At 47.0% G+C, this 19,520-nt stretch overlaps 1 protein-coding gene across 2 annotated transcripts; it reads right to left on the reverse strand.

The window, feature by feature from the left end:
- Positions 1-1,978: 1,978 nt before the first annotated feature.
- Positions 1,979-19,337, reverse strand: Alg5 (ALG5 dolichyl-phosphate beta-glucosyltransferase). Of its 2 annotated transcripts, none has more exons than XM_052180520.1 (10): positions 19,247-19,337; positions 16,063-16,234; positions 15,706-15,752; positions 13,930-13,998; positions 13,169-13,261; positions 7,097-7,210; positions 6,647-6,706; positions 5,655-5,806; positions 3,192-3,277; positions 1,979-2,543 (listed from the first exon to the last, which is right to left on the reverse strand). In XM_052180520.1, exons 1-10 carry the CDS (start codon positions 19,268-19,270, stop codon positions 2,428-2,430), a joined length of 933 nt encoding a protein of 310 aa, XP_052036480.1. In that variant the 5' UTR covers positions 19,271-19,337; the 3' UTR covers positions 1,979-2,427. The 2 variants fall into 2 exon arrangements, with proteins under 2 accessions (XP_052036480.1, XP_052036479.1); XM_052180519.1 differs by lacking the exon at positions 19,247-19,337 and adding an exon at positions 18,933-19,040.
- Between the last annotated feature and the right edge of the window lie 183 nt (positions 19,338-19,520).

A 19,520-nucleotide genomic window follows, 5' to 3' on the forward strand; every position in this document is an offset into this window, starting at 1 on the left:
CTGATCAGGCAGGGGTGGCAGCCCTGTCCTTACTTGCTCATCTGGGGTATTGAGGGGACAGTGTGAACTCACACCCCTTCCACAGGGATCTGGAGGAGACAGCCCGTGAGAACTAGGGTGTGTTTGCAAGAGAATCTAGAATTGTATGGAAAGATGGCTCTGCTGGGAAAAGCCCTTGCACAGAATTGACACCCGAGTTTCATCCCTAGAACCCACACCAGAATTGTCCTCTAACCTCTGGGTGTGAGCTGGGCCACCTGTGCTCTCCAACCTTCCACAAGTCATACACAGAGCCCCAGCCCTAAAGCCAGAGGGAAGGCGGAGGGTGCTATGTGTGAGCCCGATGAGCTGGCCCTACCAGAGCAATGCCAGAGAAAACTTACAGAACAAGACTTGCTATTTTTTATCTCTGGAGGGTGGGGTGGTATCTTGGTTAGGGTTTTATTGCTGTGAAGAGACACCATGACCATGGCAACTCTTACAAAAGAAACATTTTATTGGAGCTGGCTTGTAGTTCAGATCTTTAGTCCATTATTGTCATAGCAGACAGACACAGTGCTCGAGAAGGAGCTGAGAGTTCTACATCTTAATCCAAAGGCAGCAGGAGACACGCTCCACACTGAGCATAGCTTGAGCATAGGAGACCCCAGAGCCCACCCCCACAGTGACACACATCCTCCACTAAGACCGCACCTACTGCAACAAGGTCACACCTCCTAATAGTGCCACTCCCTGTGGGCCAAGCATTCAAACACATGAGTCCATGGGGGCCATAGCCATTCAAACCACCACAGCCCATTTTTTGCCCCCCCCATGGGCTTGTAGGCATAACATGAACTAAATGCTTTTAGTTCAACTCCAAATTTCCCCAGAGTCTATCACAGTCTCAACAATGTTTAAACATCCAAAGTTCAAAGTCTCTTCTGAAATTCATGCAGTCTCTTAACTGTAAACCTCTATAATATCAAAATCAAAAATAGATAACATACTTCCAACATACATATGATATACATTATGGTTCCAAAGCATAGGGAAGAGGGCAGTTAGGAAATACCAAACACCAGCGGGGCCGACTACGGACTCTGCGTCTCCATGTCTAAGGTCAACAGGCTCTTCGGGTCCCAAGTCCTCTCTGCTTTGTTGACTGCAACACTCTTCTTTCCCCGGGGCTGAGCCTGTGCCTGGTTAGCAGCTCTCCTCAGCAGCTGTCCCACAGCTCTGGGATCTGGAACCTCTGGGGTCTTCAAGGCAATCCAGGCTTCACCCTCACTTTCTCACAATGGCTTCTCTGGACCCCCATGCGGGCCCACCCCTCACACACCGGGCCTCAGCAGCCTTCCTTAGTCACAGAGGAAGAGTCCATAACCCCTTTCTTCTGTTCTTGACTTGAAAGTCAGTACCATGAGCTGAAGCCACCAAGTTCTGCTGCTTGCTGGGGCTGGAGCATGGCCCCTTGCTCAATTATATCCTCACACACTTTCTGCTTTTTATGGGTTTCCTTCACTGCCTAAGCTTGGCTGTCCTGGATCTTTCTCTGTGGACCAGGCTGACCTCAAACCCCAATACCTGCATGCCTCCGTCTCCCAGTGCTGGGATTTAAAGGTGTGCATCACCATGCTTGGACCTAAACTGTTCTTAAGTTTCTCTACGATGTCAGAAATAATTTAATTCTGCTTTACTATCTTTTATAATTTTACTGGTCTTTACACTATCTCAAATTCCAGTAATAAGTAAATATACTTACATTTCTTCCTTAAAAGATACTTTTCTGATAAAGGGTTTCCAGGGGTTCCACGGCTTAGGAATACTCTTGTCTGCATGGTCAAGGATGTTTGACGGCAGCAATGAACAGTAAAGGAGAACGGATGAAGGGCAAACAGACGCTGTACAGAGCACCTATCCCAAGGGGAGGCTGAGGGTGGAACGGCACAGCATCCACAGCAGCGTTAGGAGACGAATGGACAAGACAGTGGACACCTTCAGCACAGAGACGCGGTCACACCTTTATTACAATTTTCTAGCATTCCGAGTCACAAATAAAGTCTCTTTGACAACAGGGAAACCTGTATTTAAACTCACAGTTGTCTTCATCTTTAAATGACTATTACAGAATTGTGATTTAATCAGGATTGTAAAACTTGTTCAGGTGCCATAAAAAAAAATTTTGCTTCTGTCTTTGGTCTCCAAGTTTCAGAACCTTAAGTGACAGGAGCCAAAATGCAGACGGCGGATTAAAAGACTCTCTAACTTATGACACAAATATTTTAAAAAAAGACATCACATGGTTTCCTCGTAGCAGTTAATTCTTAAGAACATACAAAGGCAGATAGTGAGAACAGGTCCATTGACGCTTTATTGGAAATCTTGATTTCAAGTAAAATTGCATGAGACTGTAGGATAAAAATGCAGTCCGGCCAAGGCAGCACACTAACTCACTTTCCGTGTTTGCTCGAGCCTCCAGGCACCTGTCAGATACCGAAGTCGGATAAAAAGCAGGTCTTTGCCCATCTGTAGCCAGCTCCAAAATGGAACTAACTTAGAACCTGCAATTAAAAGTAAATTAAACTGGGAGAACAGTACAGTGGTTTACAGCTGTAACCTACAAGTCAGGCTGGAGCTGGGGCTGGGGCTGAACAGTAGAGAGCAGTTTTCTACATGTGTGGATGCCTGGGCATGCACGCACACACTCACATACATGTTGCATGAGAGGCTGCATGTGTGGGAGAGTCACTGACCTTTGTGAGCATCTAACATTTTCAGTATTTAAAAAAAAAAAAATATATATATATATATATCCTTTTAAAATTATAAAACTGAAGTCATTCTCCTCCCCAATAAGGCCAAGCCTGTCAGGGTGAAGAGCCGCAGACGACTCTCGAGTGTGGGAGTCTCAGAGGTCACGGGAGAAGGGACTGGGCAGACTGCCCTGGGAGCTGAGAGGCAGCCCCTGCGGATGGACGCTTGGCTCCACAGAGCTTTGGTAGTACTCAGCCCGAGGACCTCGGCTACTGGGAACTCGGGTCAGGACGAGGCCCACTGAAGACTCAGAGAAGAGTCTAGATAAACACGAGGACGGAATCCACTGGAACACAGAGGAGGCTTGGCTGAGGGAGAGGGTGAAGCAGCCAGCAGACGCAGACAACAGCAGCATTGCCAGTTAAGGACCAGTTGTAAATGAACAGTGCACTCACCCTCGATCTCTGTCCAGTTGACAGCAACTTCTGCTATTGGGATTTGAAGAAACTGTGCTATGTACAGCAGTTCTACATCAAATGCCCTGAAACAGAAAATATATTGATTTTTTTTTTTTAAAAGGACAAGTCGGGGCACCAATCAGAGAAGGTTTTGAGGCTTCCTGGACATGTGTAAAGAAAACTTCTATGTAAAACTGAAGGCCAGACCCACAGAGGGTCAAATAACTGACACTGAGTGGACCAGACGCTTCAGGAAGAACAACATGTCCAGTGCATGGTCACGTGACATCCAAGTGAGAGATGCTAACCCTCAGCCACGGCTCGGACACCCTCCGATGAAATCGGCCTTGTGTGCGCAGACAGACTCCGAGGTCGCAGCCTCACCCAGCTACATACAGAACAAGGGCTCTCCGCTCCCTTACGGCTGCTTCTCTGCTTCCTCCTCTCAGCCGGGACCCTGGTTTCTTTTCTGATTCAAGGTCCCCACCCCCTCCCTGTGCTGTCTGGAACAGGGTGGGTCCTGGCAGCTACGGAAGCCTAGACTGGAAGGCTCTGGTTGTGGCAGGAATTCGCACAGGGGTTAATGTGCCCCTACACGCATGGTGACAGCTATGCTACTGTGCCCCTACACATGTGGTGACAGCTATGCTACTGTGCCCCTACACGCGTGGTGACAGCTATGCCTAGCCTGGATCCCTCTTTTCATCCAGAACTAGATCTGCAGGCCTACCACAGTCACCATGAAAACAGAACCAGGTAGCAAGAGCCAAGGAGGCTTGGCTACAGCCAGGGTCAGGGATTTGGAATGCTGGGTAAGCGCTGGGAACTGAGAGTGACAGTACAGGACCCGAAGGACAGACACCTGCACCTGAAGACCACCTTCTTTATACCTCACCTACGTTAATCTAGGAAATAAAGATTTTAAAATAGACACGCATACACACACACACACACACACATTTTAATTTTGAAGCTACAGTGGAAGAGAGTTGTTTTGTAGTTTACATGACATTTATTTTAGAGAAGATAACAGACCTTTGAAACAATGCACAAAACTGACACAGACATCAAACGTGGGCACATATTATATAATTATACAGCTACCCACCAGGAACAAGCTACACAGAACTTGTGACTGGCACTCAGGAGGACCCTTTCAGCAGCATGTCCTGGGCACTGGCACTGCTCCAAGCACTACTTGTAGTAGAACAGGTTAGTGTGTCAAGTCTAGAGGGATTCCTTCTCCTCCAGAACCCCCCAGCCTACCCTCCAAAGCTAGAGATGAAGTCCAGGGCCTCATGTATGCAAGAACTCTTCCAACTAAGTGATGTCCTCAGGCCTTCAAGAGCACATGTTTGAAGGAGAAAAACCTAAGTAATGGCCCAGAGGAGGAGGAACCACAGCTATAATGCCAGTATAACGTGCATGGCTGGGGAAGGGGAGGAAACACAGCAGTCACCTCGAAAGGCCAAGGAGGCCACTGCACGGCTCGCAGCCGATGGGTGAGTGTGATTACAAAGACCCCTGGGGCTGCATGGTGATGAAGATGGAGAGAAACTAACAGGCTGTGGTCACGGCTGCACACGTGCGAGGGCCGAGCCAATGTCAGAGCTAGCTCAAGAGGCAGGAAGGACAAGTGTGTGACTTAAGAAGGACAAGATGGAGAAAGAGGAGGTAGCTGCAGAAAAGGCTGTGGATGGAGTGGACGGGCAGGGGCCGAAGGACACAGGCAGGGTCAATGAACAAAATGTGAAGGAAGAACACAGGAGAGAAAAGGAATGGAAAGGGCTAGGTGTGGAGATGGGAGGGGGAGGGAGAGGGAGGGAGGGAGGGAGGGAGGGAGGGAAGGAGATGGGAGGGAGGGGAAGAGAAAGAGGGAGAAGGGAGGGAGAGAAAGGGAGGGGGAGGGGGAGAGAGAGGGAGAAGGAGGGAGAGAGGGGTAAGGAGGGAGAGAGGGAGAGAATGAGAGGGAAGGAGGGAAGGACAGAGGGAGGAGAGGGAGAGGGAGGGAAAGAGGGAGTGGGAGAAAGGAGGAGGGAGAGGGAGGGAGGGAGAGAGAGGGAAGGGGAGAGGGAGGGAGGGAGAGAGGGGAAGGGAAGAGGGAGGGAGGGAAGGAGGGAGAAAGGGGGAAGAAAAAAGGGAGGGAGGGAGAAAGGGAGAGGGAAGGAGAGAGGGAGGGGGAGGTAGGGAAGGAGGGAGGGAAAGGGGGAGAGGGAAGGAAGAGGGAGAGAGGAGGAGAGAGAGAGGGAGAGAACAAGAGTTCAGCAGTCATTGGCCAGGCTGCAGACAGAGACCTGGAGAGACCTCTGGGAAGAGTGCGAGAGGGGAAGGAAGATTAAGAAGACAGGGTATATTCTAGCCTGTGCTGAGATGAACATGGATCAAACATGCCAATGTGGCTCCATCTGGATATCTGCCGGGCGACAAGCCTGTATCCGGATGCCCACTGGGGAAACCTACCATCGTTCAATGTGCAGAGACGAGAAGGTCCGGGCTGCGGCTTCTCGGGTCAGTAACTTGAATCCACACTGTGTGTCCCTGATTCCTTTGACACAGAGGAACCACACCAGGAAGTGGAATCCGTACATAAGAAGGGTACGGAAGTAAGAACGCTAAAACAAAGGCAGAAGAGAACGATTTACCATTCCCAGAGACATTGAGGACAGCACTTAAAACACGCGGCTGGCCCGGTACATGGCCAGTGTGGATGGCAGGAGGCCGCTGCAGAAGCAGAGCACTATGGGAACAGTTACTAATTCCTAGGGCCTGGGTCTGCGAGCACAAGGTCAGGACCAGAGGGGACGAGCACTGCAGCCGTCTGTCTCATCACCCAACCAGGGGAGGATAAGGACAGCGTTCACTGAGCAGACTGGAGTCCTGGCTCCCAGGCTGATTAGCAAGATTCCCCCCTCAAAGGAGCAGCCTCCACGCAGAGTTGTTAACCATCTGTATCTTTCTAAAAGGGACAGTCACAAGCCTGACAATAGAAACATGTCCTTAGAAACATGAAACAAGAAATATTTAAACTCTGAACAACACTCAAAATGTACTCTGAATAGAACCTACCACAGAAGCCTGGGATGCGGAATGTTTCGGGGTTTGTGCTTTTTTTCAGATTTTGAAATATTTACTCACAATTTTGGAAACTTTTTTTTTGTTAAAAAGACAAGCATGGTTTAGAAAAGTCTGCCATGATTGAACAATTCTCTGTATCTTACACACAACTCTAAGAGCATTTATGTCCTGAGGGGAGGTCTCTGTCCTGAGGGGAGATCTCTGTCCTGAGGGGATCTCGTCCCCCCCTGTGCACACTTACAGAAACTGACTCTCATAAACGCCAGTGAAGCTGAAGGGAAGCCCAGTTTTGAGAAAACCTAGGGACCCGTCTCTTGTCAGATGTTCACGTGTCAGTAAATTAAGTGTCAGCAGGCCAGAGCCCGGGAAGGCCTCACCTGAGCGATCGACTCTTTCTCCAGATGAGCCCGGGACCCACATGCGATGGCCATCTGCTCCTGAGGAAAAAGCAACAGCGTTGTTCTCTTCCATATTTAAGTATCACATACAAGCACATCCATTTCAATGTAAACATCTCACCTTTATAAATACTTTGAAAAAAATAAGATTATATTTATAAAGTTTATTGAGGGATTCAGAATATGCATAGTTGGAAACAACCAGTCACACTTATTAGGAGGACTCTGCTGGGTTTGGCTGCACGCATCTTCAGCCCCTGCACTAGGGAGGCAGAGGCAGGTGGGTCTCTGCAAGCTCAAGGCCTGCGTGCTCTATGGAGAGAGACCCTCTGTCTTTCTGTAGAGTAAGAAAGGAAGCTAGACCTCAGGGAAGCTCTGGCTCGCTCTGGAGCCGTCACGCCATCACTCACAGCACGCTCTTATACTCACAGGCCACGGCTGTAGATCACTCAGACCCTTTTCCAATTTCTCAACATCTGGAAACTTTGTGGCCCCGTCAGCATCTGCCATGAGGATCTTCTCTCCTCGGGAACTGAATACACCCTGTATTAAAAAATTCCGGGGGATGAAAACTGCTTAGAATTATGTTCCAGCTCAATGGCACTGCAGTTCATTCTTTTCAAGGACACCCGGGGGGGGGGGGGGGGAGGAGGCCGGAGTTCACTGCTAAGAGGATAAGATGTCCTGACACCCATCTACTGTCCACCTCACTGCTGCAAATGTTTTAGGATCCTCCTAGGAGGAGCTGACACTCATCACACCATTCTGTGTACCTGTGCCAGGGAGTCCTGCTGCTCACATGACTCCAGAAGCGACCTGAGGAGCACATAAAAGAACTGTCCTCTGACAAACAAACAGAGATAACACATGTGCTCTAGGCATACGGCTCTGCACATCTGTAATCCCCTCAGGAGGGAGGAGCAGGAGGATTTCAAGTCTGAAGCCTCATAATCTTGAGAAGTGAAGGGTAAAGAGTTAGTTTTCTTTATTATGGTGCCTTAAGTATTGTAAACTGTTGCTGATCAAGGCAGAGGAGGTAGCACTAGTGTCAGGTCTGACACTTGTCACCGTCTGTCACAGTGCCTGACACTGTGAGAACAGGTTTGGTTGTCAGTGCACACTACACCGTACGTGCCTGTTTCACAAGGACACGAGCAGTGGGTGAACCCAACCTCTGCTGTATCACAGTAAGCAGCACAACGGCCCTGACAGCAGTAGCACTGACTGCATGCATGCATGCAGGCACGCACGTGCGCGCGCAAGCACGCACACACGCAGGCACGCACGCTCCTCTCCACGTGCACGGAGCGCTATCACCAATCCTTGGCTTGAGCAGGCCTCCTCAGCAGGTCCTCGTCTCCCTCAGACCCACCTCCACTGACTCGTGGCATCTCCCATGCATCTTCCCCTTTTCTGTCCTGTCACCACCACTGAACTAAACCTCATTCATACTACACAGGCTCACGGCTGATGACTTTCCTCAGGTCTTACTCTTTGTTAAGTCTAAAGGCACTGAGGGAACACTGTGAGGAGTGAGGAGAACAAGAAGGGACAGCTGGGGGTGGCTCTGATTAATTTACACCTCCATGTATGAAAATATCTAATGAAACACATGATTTTCTACATTGCTATTGATTTTTAATTTTGTGTACATGAGTGTTTTGCATACATGTATGGAATATGCACAATGTACATATAGTGCCTGCAGAGGCCAGAGGAGGTGCTGGATCCTCTGGAATTGGAGTTACAGACGGTTGTGAGCCACCATGTTGGTGCTAGGAACCAAACGTGGGTCCTCTGCAAGAGCAGCCAGTTCTTACATGCTGGGCCACCTTTCCAGGTTAAATGTTCTGTTTAACTATAAATGAAAGAATGGATGAATGGAGGGATGCTCCTGTCCCGAGGCTCATGGTCTAACTTTACTCGCCCTTACAATCCTCCTGTGGCAGACACTGCTAAGTCATTTGCCCGAGCACCTCACATCACTTCACATCTAAAGGCTTCCTCTTTTCAGAAAGAACCCTCATCTTGTCAAGGATGAAATGTTAAAAGAAGGGAACTGAGGAGCAGCCTGGGACAGGATCCTTCTGGTTTCCCTCTGCGCCAGGAACTGATCCTGTGCCACAGCGCTCCATACCCAAATACTGCTGAGAGAGAGAGCTGGTCTCCCAGGAGGGCCAACACACCTATGAGCAAAGGTAGGACCACCACGTCTGCTCAAATTCCTGGCCCAAGAGGGACCCACCCAGAGTCATCAGGACACAGGAGCCAAGGAACAGCCGGGGACAGGATCCTTCTGGTTTCCATCTGCACCCCAGAGCTGAACCTGTGCCACAGCTGTCCATACCCAAATTCCTCCCTGAGAGAACTGGTCTCCCTGGAGTACTGACACACAGGCTTACAGGAGGGACAAGCCACAGTCAGAGACAGTAAGACCAGTTAACACCAGAGATAACCAGATGGTAAGAGGCAAGGGCAAGAACATAAGTGACAGAAACCAGGGCTACTTGGCATCATCAGAACCAAGTTCTCCCACCACAGTGAGCCCTGGATACCCCAACACACCAGAAAAGCAAGACTCTGATTTAAAATCACATCTCATGATGATAATTGAGGACTTTAAGATGGACATAAATAACTCCCTTAAAGAAATAAAGGAGAACACAGGTAAACAGGTAGAAATCCTTAAAGAGGAAACACAAAAATCCCTTAAAGAATTACAGGATAACACAACCAAACAGGTGAAGGAAGTGAACAAAACCATCCAGGATCTAAAACTGGAATAGAAACAATAAAGAAATCACAAAGGGAGACACCCTGGAGATAGAAAACCTAGGAAAGAGATCAGGAGTCATAGATGCAAGCACCACCAGCAGAATAAAAGGGATAGAAGAAAGAATCTCAGGTGCAGAAGATACCATAGAAAACATTGACACAACAGTCAAAGAAAATGCAAAATGCAAAAAGTTCCTAACCCAAAACATCCAGGAAATCCAGGACACAATGAGAAGACCAAACCTAAAGATAATAGGCATAGAAAAGAGCGAAGATTCCCAACTTAAAGGGCCAGTAAATATCTTCAACAAAATTATAGACGGAAACTTCCCCAACCTAAAGAAAGAGATGCCCATGAACATACAAGAAGCCTACAGAACTCCAAATAGACTGGACCAGAAAAGAAATTCCTCCCATCACATAACAATCAAAACACCAAATGCACAAAAAAAGAAAGAATATTAAAAGCAGTAAGGGAAAAAGGTCTAGTAGCATATAAAGGCAGACCTATCAGAATTACACTAGACTTCTCACCAGAGACTATGAAAGTCAGAAGATCCTAGGCAGATGTCATACAGACCCTAGGACAACACAAATGCCAGCTCAGACTACTATACCCAGCAAAACTCTCAATTACCATAGATGAAGAAACCAAGATATTCCATGATAAAAACAAATTTATACAATATCTTTCCACAAATCCAACCGTACAAAGGATAATAGATGGAAAATGGCAACACAAGGAGGGAAACTACACCCTAGTAAAAGCAAGAAAGTAATCTTTTTCAACAAACCCAAAAGAAGATAGTCACACAAACATAACAATAACATAAAAAATAACAGGAAGCAATAATCACTATTCATTAATATCTCTTAATATCAATGGACTCAATTCCCCATTAAAAAGGCATAGAAAAACAGACTGGATACGTAAACAGGACCCAGCATTTTGCTGCAGGCAGGAAATATATATACCTCAGTGTCAAAGACAGACACTACCTCAGAGCAAAAGGCTAGAGGACAGTTTTCCAAGCAAATGGTTCCAAGAAATAAGCTGGAATAGCCATTCTAACATTGGATAAAATCAACTTTCAACTAAAAGTTTTCAAAAAGGATAAGGACACTTCATACTCATCAAAGGAAAAATCTACCAAGAAGAACTCAATTCTGAACATCTATGCTCCAAATACAAGGACACCCACATTCATAAAAGAAACTTTACTAAAGCTCAAAGCACACATTGTACCTCACACAATAATTGTGGGAGATTTCAACACCCCACTTTCATCAATGGACAGATCATGGAAACACAAACTAAACAGAGACACAGTGAAACTAACAAGTTATGAACCAAATGATTTTAACAGATATTTATAGAACATTTCATCCTAAAACAAAAGAAACAAAAGTACTTCTCAGTACTTTCTTTAAAACTGACCATATAATCAATCCGCCACAAAACAGGCCTCAACAGATTCAAGAAGATTGAAATAATCCCATGCATTTTATGGGATTATTTTAAGGGACTAAAGCTGGTTTTCAATAGGAATAAAAACAACAGAAAGCCCACATACACATGGAAGCTGAACAACAGTCTACTCAATGATAACTTGGTCAAGGAATAAGTAAAGAAATTAAAGATGTTTTAGAATTTAATGAAAATGAAGGCACAACATACCCAAATTTATGGGACACAATGAGAGCAGTGCTAAGAGGAAAACTCATAGCTCTGAGTGCCTGCAAAAAGAAACTGGAGAAAGCATACACTAGCAGCTTAACAGCACATATGAAAGCCCTAGAACAAAAAGAAGCAAATACACTCAAGAGGAATAGATGGCAGGAAATCATCAAACTCAGTGCTGAAATCAACCAAGTAGAAACAAAAAACTATATAAAAAGTCAACAGAGGGCTGGAGAGATGGCTCAGCGGTTAAGAGCACTGACTGCTCTTCCTGAGGTACTGAGTTCAAATCCCAGCAACCACATGGTGGCCCACAACCATCCATAATGAGATCTGACACGCTCTTCTAGAGTATCTGAAAACAGCTACTCTGTACTTACATGTAATAAATAAATAAATCTTTTAACAAAAAGTCAACAAAACCAGGAGCTGGTTCTTTGAGAAAATCAACAAGATAGATAAACCCTTAGCCAGACTAACCAGAGGGCACAGAGTCAGTAACCAAATTAACAAAATCAGGAATGAAAAGGAAGACATAACAACAGAAACTGAGGAAATTCAAAAAATTATCAGATCCTACTACAAAAGCCTATATCCAACAAAACTGGAAAAACCTGGATAAAATGGACACTTTTCTAACCAAATACCTAACTTAAATCAGGATCAGATAAACCATCTAAACAGTCTCATAACCCCTAAAGAAATAGAAGCAGTCATTAAAAGATTCCCAACCAAATAAAAAGCCCAGAACTAGATGAGTTTAGTGCAGAATTCTATCAAGCCTTCAAAGAAGACCTAACACCAATACTCTTCAAACTATTCCACAAAATAGAAACAGAAGGAACACTACCCAATTCATTCTATGAAGCCACAGTTATGCTGAGTGTTCTCCCTTGGAGATGGAAAGGTTTTTGTCTCTTCAGGAACTTGTCACAATTTCCTTTCATAGAGGACTTCATAAGAGATTTATTTTCTACTTCTTTCATATTTAATGTTCCAAAGAGATTTTAAAAACTGGTTGAGTGCATATGACTTTCAGCTTCAGAAGATATCATGTATATTTAAGAGGCATTTAACTATTACAAATTATGCTGATGACTTAAAATGTCAATACTGAGTTGTATATTTTAAAATAAATTTTATTAGTTTAAGAAAAAAATGTTAAAAGAAAAGTGATCAGGAGGCACAGAAACACAAGCTTGTCATCTCAGCACTTGGGAGGCAGTGCTGAGGCAGGAGGATTTCCCTGAGTTTTAGAGGAAGGCAGTAAACAACAATAATAAAACAGGAAAGAAAAAGAAAAAGCCAAAAATAAGAGAACCAATCCTCTTTCTCCCTAGGAGTCGGGATGGCCTTGTGTCACCATCCTGGCCCAAGATGGGAGTGAGTTACCAGGTGGGGTTCTGGGAAAGCACATCATTTCCCTGTGTGTACAGAAGGTGGAGGTGAGTCACTTCCTGTTCATGAGGAAAAAGGAAATGAAAGGTGAGTGGGGGCCTCTGCTGACAACTGGAGAGCTAGCCAAGAGTCCCTACCACTAAGGTATTTAAAGAGCGTTATTGGATTTTCTTTTATGTGCACTGTTTCTTTCTAGTCTGTTTTTCAGTTTAATTTGTTTTCTATCTGATGGGCCTTGGCTGAAACCAACTCCTCTGGCCCAGGCCTTACAGGCTCCTCACCGGAGCGCCTCCCCAGTCTACACCACCTTCACTCCACTCCTGCAGATGCCCATCTCTCCTGTTCTGCAGCGCACCACATTGGCAGACCCAGGATTCACCTGAGTTCACGCTCTGCGGTTCCTTCCCGTGGGAGAGTTCATCACACAAGAGCATGCTGTCCTACTATGCGCTCAGTCACTCTAGCCACAGCAAAGCCAACATGAGACTCAGCACAAATACATCCGTCTATTATATAGACAGAGTACGATGCTTAAACTGCATTAAATCAAACATAGCTATTAAAGGTGTTGATAACTTGAAACACTGCTATCCGATATGTGGCATTACAGGCAGAAAAGGTTATTAAACAAAAATGTGATTTATTACCATCCTAACAGCACCACCTTTCCCGCGGTTCTGCACCAGCGTTATCACTCGTACTTTGTCACTTCCGTATTTCTGGCAGTATTTTAATGCGACCTGCCAATGACATAAAAGTCAGAATACGGTTAGCTTGGAGAACTGGTGTCAAAGATATGGGCTATCCTGATGTGATTAGAACATGTTACATGCATGTACTAAAATGCCACATTGTGCCCCATATACATGCGTGCTCACTCCCTGTGGGTTAAGACACACACAACCAAGTATAAACAGAGAGCGGAGCGACAGTTTAGGTCCCACAAGTCACACAGCCTGGGCGGCCACTCTCAGCCCACCCTTCTGTGACCAGAGTCTGAATGGGAAGTACGTAGGTCGGGCTGGTCTTGGGCACTTCCATGGGGGACTGTCCTGACTGCTGGCACTGGAAGGTGGGCCCACTGTGGGTGGCGCCATTCTCTAGGCCCTGAATGCTGTTTGACTAAAGAAAGTTGGCAAGTGAGCAGGCATTATGGGTACACTTGTTTCTCTCTGCCCTTGATTGTGACAGCTGACGCCCACCTCTGTGACTTCCGTGCCGTGATAAGCTGGAACCTGTGAGACAAAGAAGCCCCTTTTCCCTGCTTTTTTAGGTCAGAGGTGAAAACGGGGTGGAAAGGAATGATCCCAGGTTTGGGCTCCTCCGGCAGGTGGAACCAAGCCACGGGGACTCAATGGCTCCAGGTTTCCTATCAACCGGCCGTTCTGAGAGCACACACACATTTTACCTTTGACGTCTGGTCTTCGCTGCCATCGTCAACCACTATCACCTCATAAGTGAACGTGCCATCTTGTTTCTACAAGAGGCAAAAGTAACACATCATAATCTGGCAAAATCACAATAGAGATTCATAAACTTGTCAGCAGATTTTAACTTTCATTTATCTTTGGGTGGGCATGCACACATGTATGGGAGAGGGGGGCACAGCCGTGGTGTACATATGGAGGTCAGAGGACAACTTAGAGGGGACTGTTTCTGAGGAAACAGACTGTTGGCCTCTGGCCTCGATAGGCGTACCAGCTTATACAGGGTGGGTCTCAGGGACTGACTTAAGTGGTCAGGATTGTCAGCAGGGTCCTTACCCAGTGAGCTACCTTGTCAGCCTGTAAAACTGTAATTTAAAAAATATTTTTCTTTCAAATATATTATTTTTAGTACTACTACTATTGTGTGTACGTGTATGCCCATACATTATTATTGTTGTTGTTGCTACTATTGTGTATGTGTGTGTGTGTACCCATGTGCGTGCACATGCATGGAACATGCATGATGGTCAGAGGACAACTTGCAATAGTTGGTTCTCTCCTTGCACCGTGGATTCTCAGGAACTGTACTCAGGCCATCAGGCTTGCTACTTTCTTAGACAACCTGCTAGGCCCCAAAACTTGTAATTTAAGCAACAGACGTTCCAGTGTTGCTAGGGACAAATACAAACAGTAGTACGCCACCACATGAAATAAAAAGGCTCAGAGGGAGCAGGACACATGTGGGTAGACTGAGAGCTCGCGCTCGGTGCCCTCATCTGTCCCGCACCACACGTGTGGAAGCTGCAGCGTGCACTGTGGTGCTAAGGAAGGCTGGGAAAGAATGAAGTCTGTAGGTCTGAAGTCAGAGGAAGGTTTGGGGTGGCGTGGCGTGGCTGCACCACTCGGCAGCCTTAGAGGAGGGGCTCAGCTCACTTCCGATTTACTTCACACTTAAGTGCTGAGCCTGTTAATAGTCCCTCTCTGCCTCAAATCCCAAAGCAAAGTAAATCAAAACAAGGAATTTTCTAGACAGAGAGACAGAAAGAGACCCAGCTATAAAGCCTACTTCATCTTTAACTGTTCTTAGACATCTCCAAAGAAAGCTGTGAACTACTATGTTTCGGAGTATAAAAAGTGCAAGGTTTAAAAAGCACCCACCTTTCCGGGCTGGATTCACAGCCCTGTACTGTGCCCGCCTGGCAGGAAGGAGAGCCTGCCTGCATATATGTTTAGATAGAAATCAACCCAATAATGGTGACTGCTTCTGAGGGAAAGTTGTACTAAGATATTTTATTTTTGTAGAATTTAGTTTATAATTTAATATGTCTTAAGATCGTAATTTTGTATCACTTAATGTGATTTCATCTGAGAAACTAAGCTTAGCAGAGTATGTTATAAAGTCTCCAATGGATCTCTTATACGAGACTATATGTATACGCAATCACCTAGTTTTAAACGTCACAGAGGTAAGTCTGCACACATTCACTGGCATGCAATCTATAATGTCACCAAGCAAGAGAGAATGAAAAGTTGGGGGAGGGGACATGCGAGGAATGCCAGCTTCCTGGGTTGTCTGCTGCTGGGGGCAGCGTGTCACACGCTGAGCCTGCTTGCTGACAGCCAGCAGCGGGTTGAGCCACACATGGCCCAGTAATGAACAATGACTCCCACAGTACGCCTAGCTTGGGGAGTAGCTGGTGACCCACTGTGGTTCTGACTGGAGACGTGACATCCTGACATCGAGGGAAGTGTGGTACCTGTCTCTTTTCTAGGTAGTTCAGGGCTTCATCCATCATCACAGGCACTAAATGGAAACATATTTTACAGATTACTTTTGAAAAAGGGTTAGCTAGCCCCAGCACACTTCACTTACCCAGGAGAAGGTGCCTGTCATCTACCAAGGCGCCATGAGTGTCACCCAGGCCATTTATTCTCTCCCGGAATGTCTCTGGCCCGCATCAGGTTCCTTCTCTGCTAAGAACTCCAATCCTGCTATCTCATGTCCCCTCTCCCCAGTCCCAGTTCCAACTCTGCACTCTTCAGGGAGGGCAGACACTGCATGTTAACTCCTCATCCCAAATGACCCTTTACAAACGCACTCAAATAGAACTTACACCGTTTTTCTTCATTGTAGGAAGGCACGACAACAGACAGCTGCTTCGTAGGTGAGTCCCAGATGCTGGGTAGAGCCTCCTTCTGGCCTTTGGCATTGAGAAAGAATTTCTCTTCCTCGTGTTGGTAACTTGGTGGCATTTTTGTAGCAGTTACAAACGCCACAACTGAAACCTAAGGACATACATGAAAAAATAACTTATGCTGTTCTCTAATATTTGTTGTTCAAAAACATTGTTATTTGCAAAATTTGGGGAGGGGAATATGCAGTCTCAGGCTTGGTTCTTTAACAGTTCTGGAGGTGATTCTGCTGTTAGATGGCAGCCAGCCTCCTAAACATCCTCTTATGAAATGACCATTGTCCCTGTCCCCATTGGTAACATACTCAAGGGTCCAGGAGGCCTTGTTTTTACCTCTCAGTCCTTGGGCCTCTGCCATGCCAGATCTAAGAGTCAGCCTACTTTTACATATGAATAACCAGGTACAGCTCGTGAGAGAGGACACGTCCATATGGCAGCTGTAACGTGGAAAGATGAACAGACTCGATCTATGAAGGGAGGTCCCTTGAAGCCCACAGTAGGGACCACAATGCTTAACAATGTATTCTGATACTTATCCTTAACTTGAATTGAAAATACAGCATCTTCTGGAGTAACATCTAAGGCATGTAGCTCCTGGAGCTGGAGAGATGGTTCAGTAGTTAAGAGCACTGGCTCTACTTGCAAGGTTCCCAGCAGCCACATGGCCGCTCACAACCACCCATAACCCCAGTTCCAAGGCAGCTGGCCTCTGGGGACATGAGGCATGCACACACTGCACTTACCTACATACATTCGCAAAGCACTCATGCACAGGAAATAAAAATAAGTACTGAGAAATTTTGGGAATCAGCCATAATCTAGATCACTGTTTTTATTGGCGAACTTTAAAAACAAGCTACACACGTGTGCAATTCTACTCATCGTGCTTTGATGACTCTCTCTAGTATCCCACCATGTGCGTACGGGGAGCGACCACAATGGAAATAAAGACTTTGAGGGCTCAGTGGATGAGAGCACCGGCTGCTCTTGCAGAAGATACAGCTCAGTTCCCTGCACCCAGTGTAGCGGCTCTCTGACTGCCTGAAAGTGCAGCTCCAGGGAACCCGATGTCTCTGGCTTCTGAATTCATGAGCACATACACACACACACACACACACACACACACACACACGCACACTTAAAAATAATAAATATAGAAAGAGAGTCTGGCGGTATGCTCTACTGTCCAGTTTGTGACTTCTGAATTCAGTTTTCCTGAGAGCAATCAATGCTCCTAAGAAAACGATTAATCCACAACTGGGGTGGGAAGGTGTATGTTAACACAGCATGTCACAGAGAAAGCAAATTCCACCTGTACCCAGAAGGGCTGCATGGAAGGGGACAGACAGGGACACAGGGGGAGGGGGGGTGTCACTTGAAGAAGTTTGTTTCTCAGGCCTGTGAAAAAGAAACTGCAGCAACGAAAGAATAATCACTGTGATGAATGAAAACATCGAAAAATTTTAAGTCTGTAATGACGCAAAAGTAAAAGCTGGCCACCCTTTTAAGACATCAGGGAAACATCTCATCGTCTTAAAAACAGGTGTTTCCATATGTAAAGGTGTTTCGGGTGATTGGGTAGCTGAGGACTTTTCATTAAAAAAAAATCAAAGCACTCAAAGCACATCAAGAAGACACACATGCACTTAATTAAATCGCCAGATCCTACAAAAATGTGGAGGGCAAGCTAAAGATGCTTAGGAAGGCCATCTTTGAAATCCATATTGGCAAACTCAAGAGGATTTAAATTGACAGGGTATTTGGAACCACAGAAATAATAGATTTTAAAGACAGTTGGAATTAACTTATTGTAGTCAAGTTTTAAGGAGATCCCAATAGAAATAAATGCAGATGAAATGTTATTTGGAATTGTTTTTAAATTATTTTCAAAAGTGGGTCACGGTGTGAAGAGAAAGAATGCCAACAGGGGGATGGAAAGTAGGCTTCAAGATGCAACGCACTGCCCACCAAGTGCAACGCGCTTGCAGTAAAATAAAGGCTACTCTACCAGTTCAAGCCAGTGGGATCTAGTACAATCCACACAACTTCATCGTGCACACTGTCAGCTAAGCCTGTGTAATAACTGTACTAACACAGTCAGTAAGCCTTTGGACTCAAAGTGAAGTGGCCACAAGCCGGAATGTGGCCACCAAAGTTCAGATTTGTTCCAAGCCTTTAAAGAAGGCATGTTAGTGAGAGTGGGCGCCTGGCTCACCCAGACACACAGCAACAGTCATCCGGCTACACCATTCCAAGACAGTGCAAGGACAGAATATGGCAAGGTGGCAGAGGCCATTCTGGCCGCCTGTCTCAATGCAAGTCTAGTCTCCATCCAAGAAAGCTTTTCATAATCTGCTTTCTCAATGAGTTACAGGCTCCTTTGCAAACTATAGTGGCAGAGTTCAGTTGGGAAATATGTCCTCTTCTACATGTCAGCGGGGGTCTGCCATATTTTTATAGGAATGGCAAAGAAAATGCTAGGGTGCCTGATTCTGGAGCAAAAAACGACCCCAGGCCAAAAGGAACAGTCTGGGCTTGTCTCTTGCTCACCCATCGTCTCTAGTCTTACAGATCCACTGCTCTTTCCAGCTGCAGTACATACGGTAGGTCCAGGAAGAAGACTGGGGAGTGGGGTGCGGGGTGACAGGCGGGGGTTCAGTGGCAGGAGCCAGGAGGACCTGGGCCGAGGCTCTGGGCACTCTTATTTCAGGGAATCTGAGGCCAAGGGAGCCAAGCATGAGAGGGAAGCGTGGAAGGGACACCCGGAGCCCGGGACTCCACCACGGTCTCACCAGAACGAGCGCGGCAGCCACCAGCGCCACGCCGAGCCCCGCCAGCTGCAGCAGCAGCGTAGCCATCCCGCAGCTCCACACTTGCGGAAGCGCCGTGCGGCGCAGCGCCCCGCCCCACCCCGCCCCGCAGGAGAGGCCAGGCTGGCCCGCGCCCGCCGCCCGCAGCGCCCCCGCCTGGCTGCGCCCCGCCACGGCAGGAAGCCGACGCCATCCGCAGCGCCCCCGCGCGGCCCCACTCGGGACTACAGGCCGGTCTCCGAGTGCGGCGAGTAAAGCACTGGACCTGTGCGAACAGACGGCGCTACGGGCCTCACCGACACGCCGTGCAGCGCCACCATCTAAGGAGCGTGGAGTGTTTCCGAGTCACCCCTTTCCATTTCGCGCGCCTGCGTGTGTGTGTGTTTGTGCACGCGCGCGCAGGCCCGTGGGGATCGGGGCGTGGGACCCCGGGGGCTGGCGTCGCAGGCGGTTGTGAGCAGTATCGACCCCGGCGCTCCCCCACAGGCCTGATTCTAACTAGGTGCTAGCGGGACGCTGGGGGTGGCCGGAGCTGGCGTTGATGCCCCGTGAGCGGGAAAAGAGCAGCTT

Source organism: Apodemus sylvaticus, chromosome 4, assembly GCF_947179515.1.
Source record: "Apodemus sylvaticus chromosome 4, mApoSyl1.1, whole genome shotgun sequence".
In the NCBI taxonomy this organism is placed as follows: Eukaryota; Metazoa; Chordata; class Mammalia; order Rodentia; family Muridae; genus Apodemus; species Apodemus sylvaticus.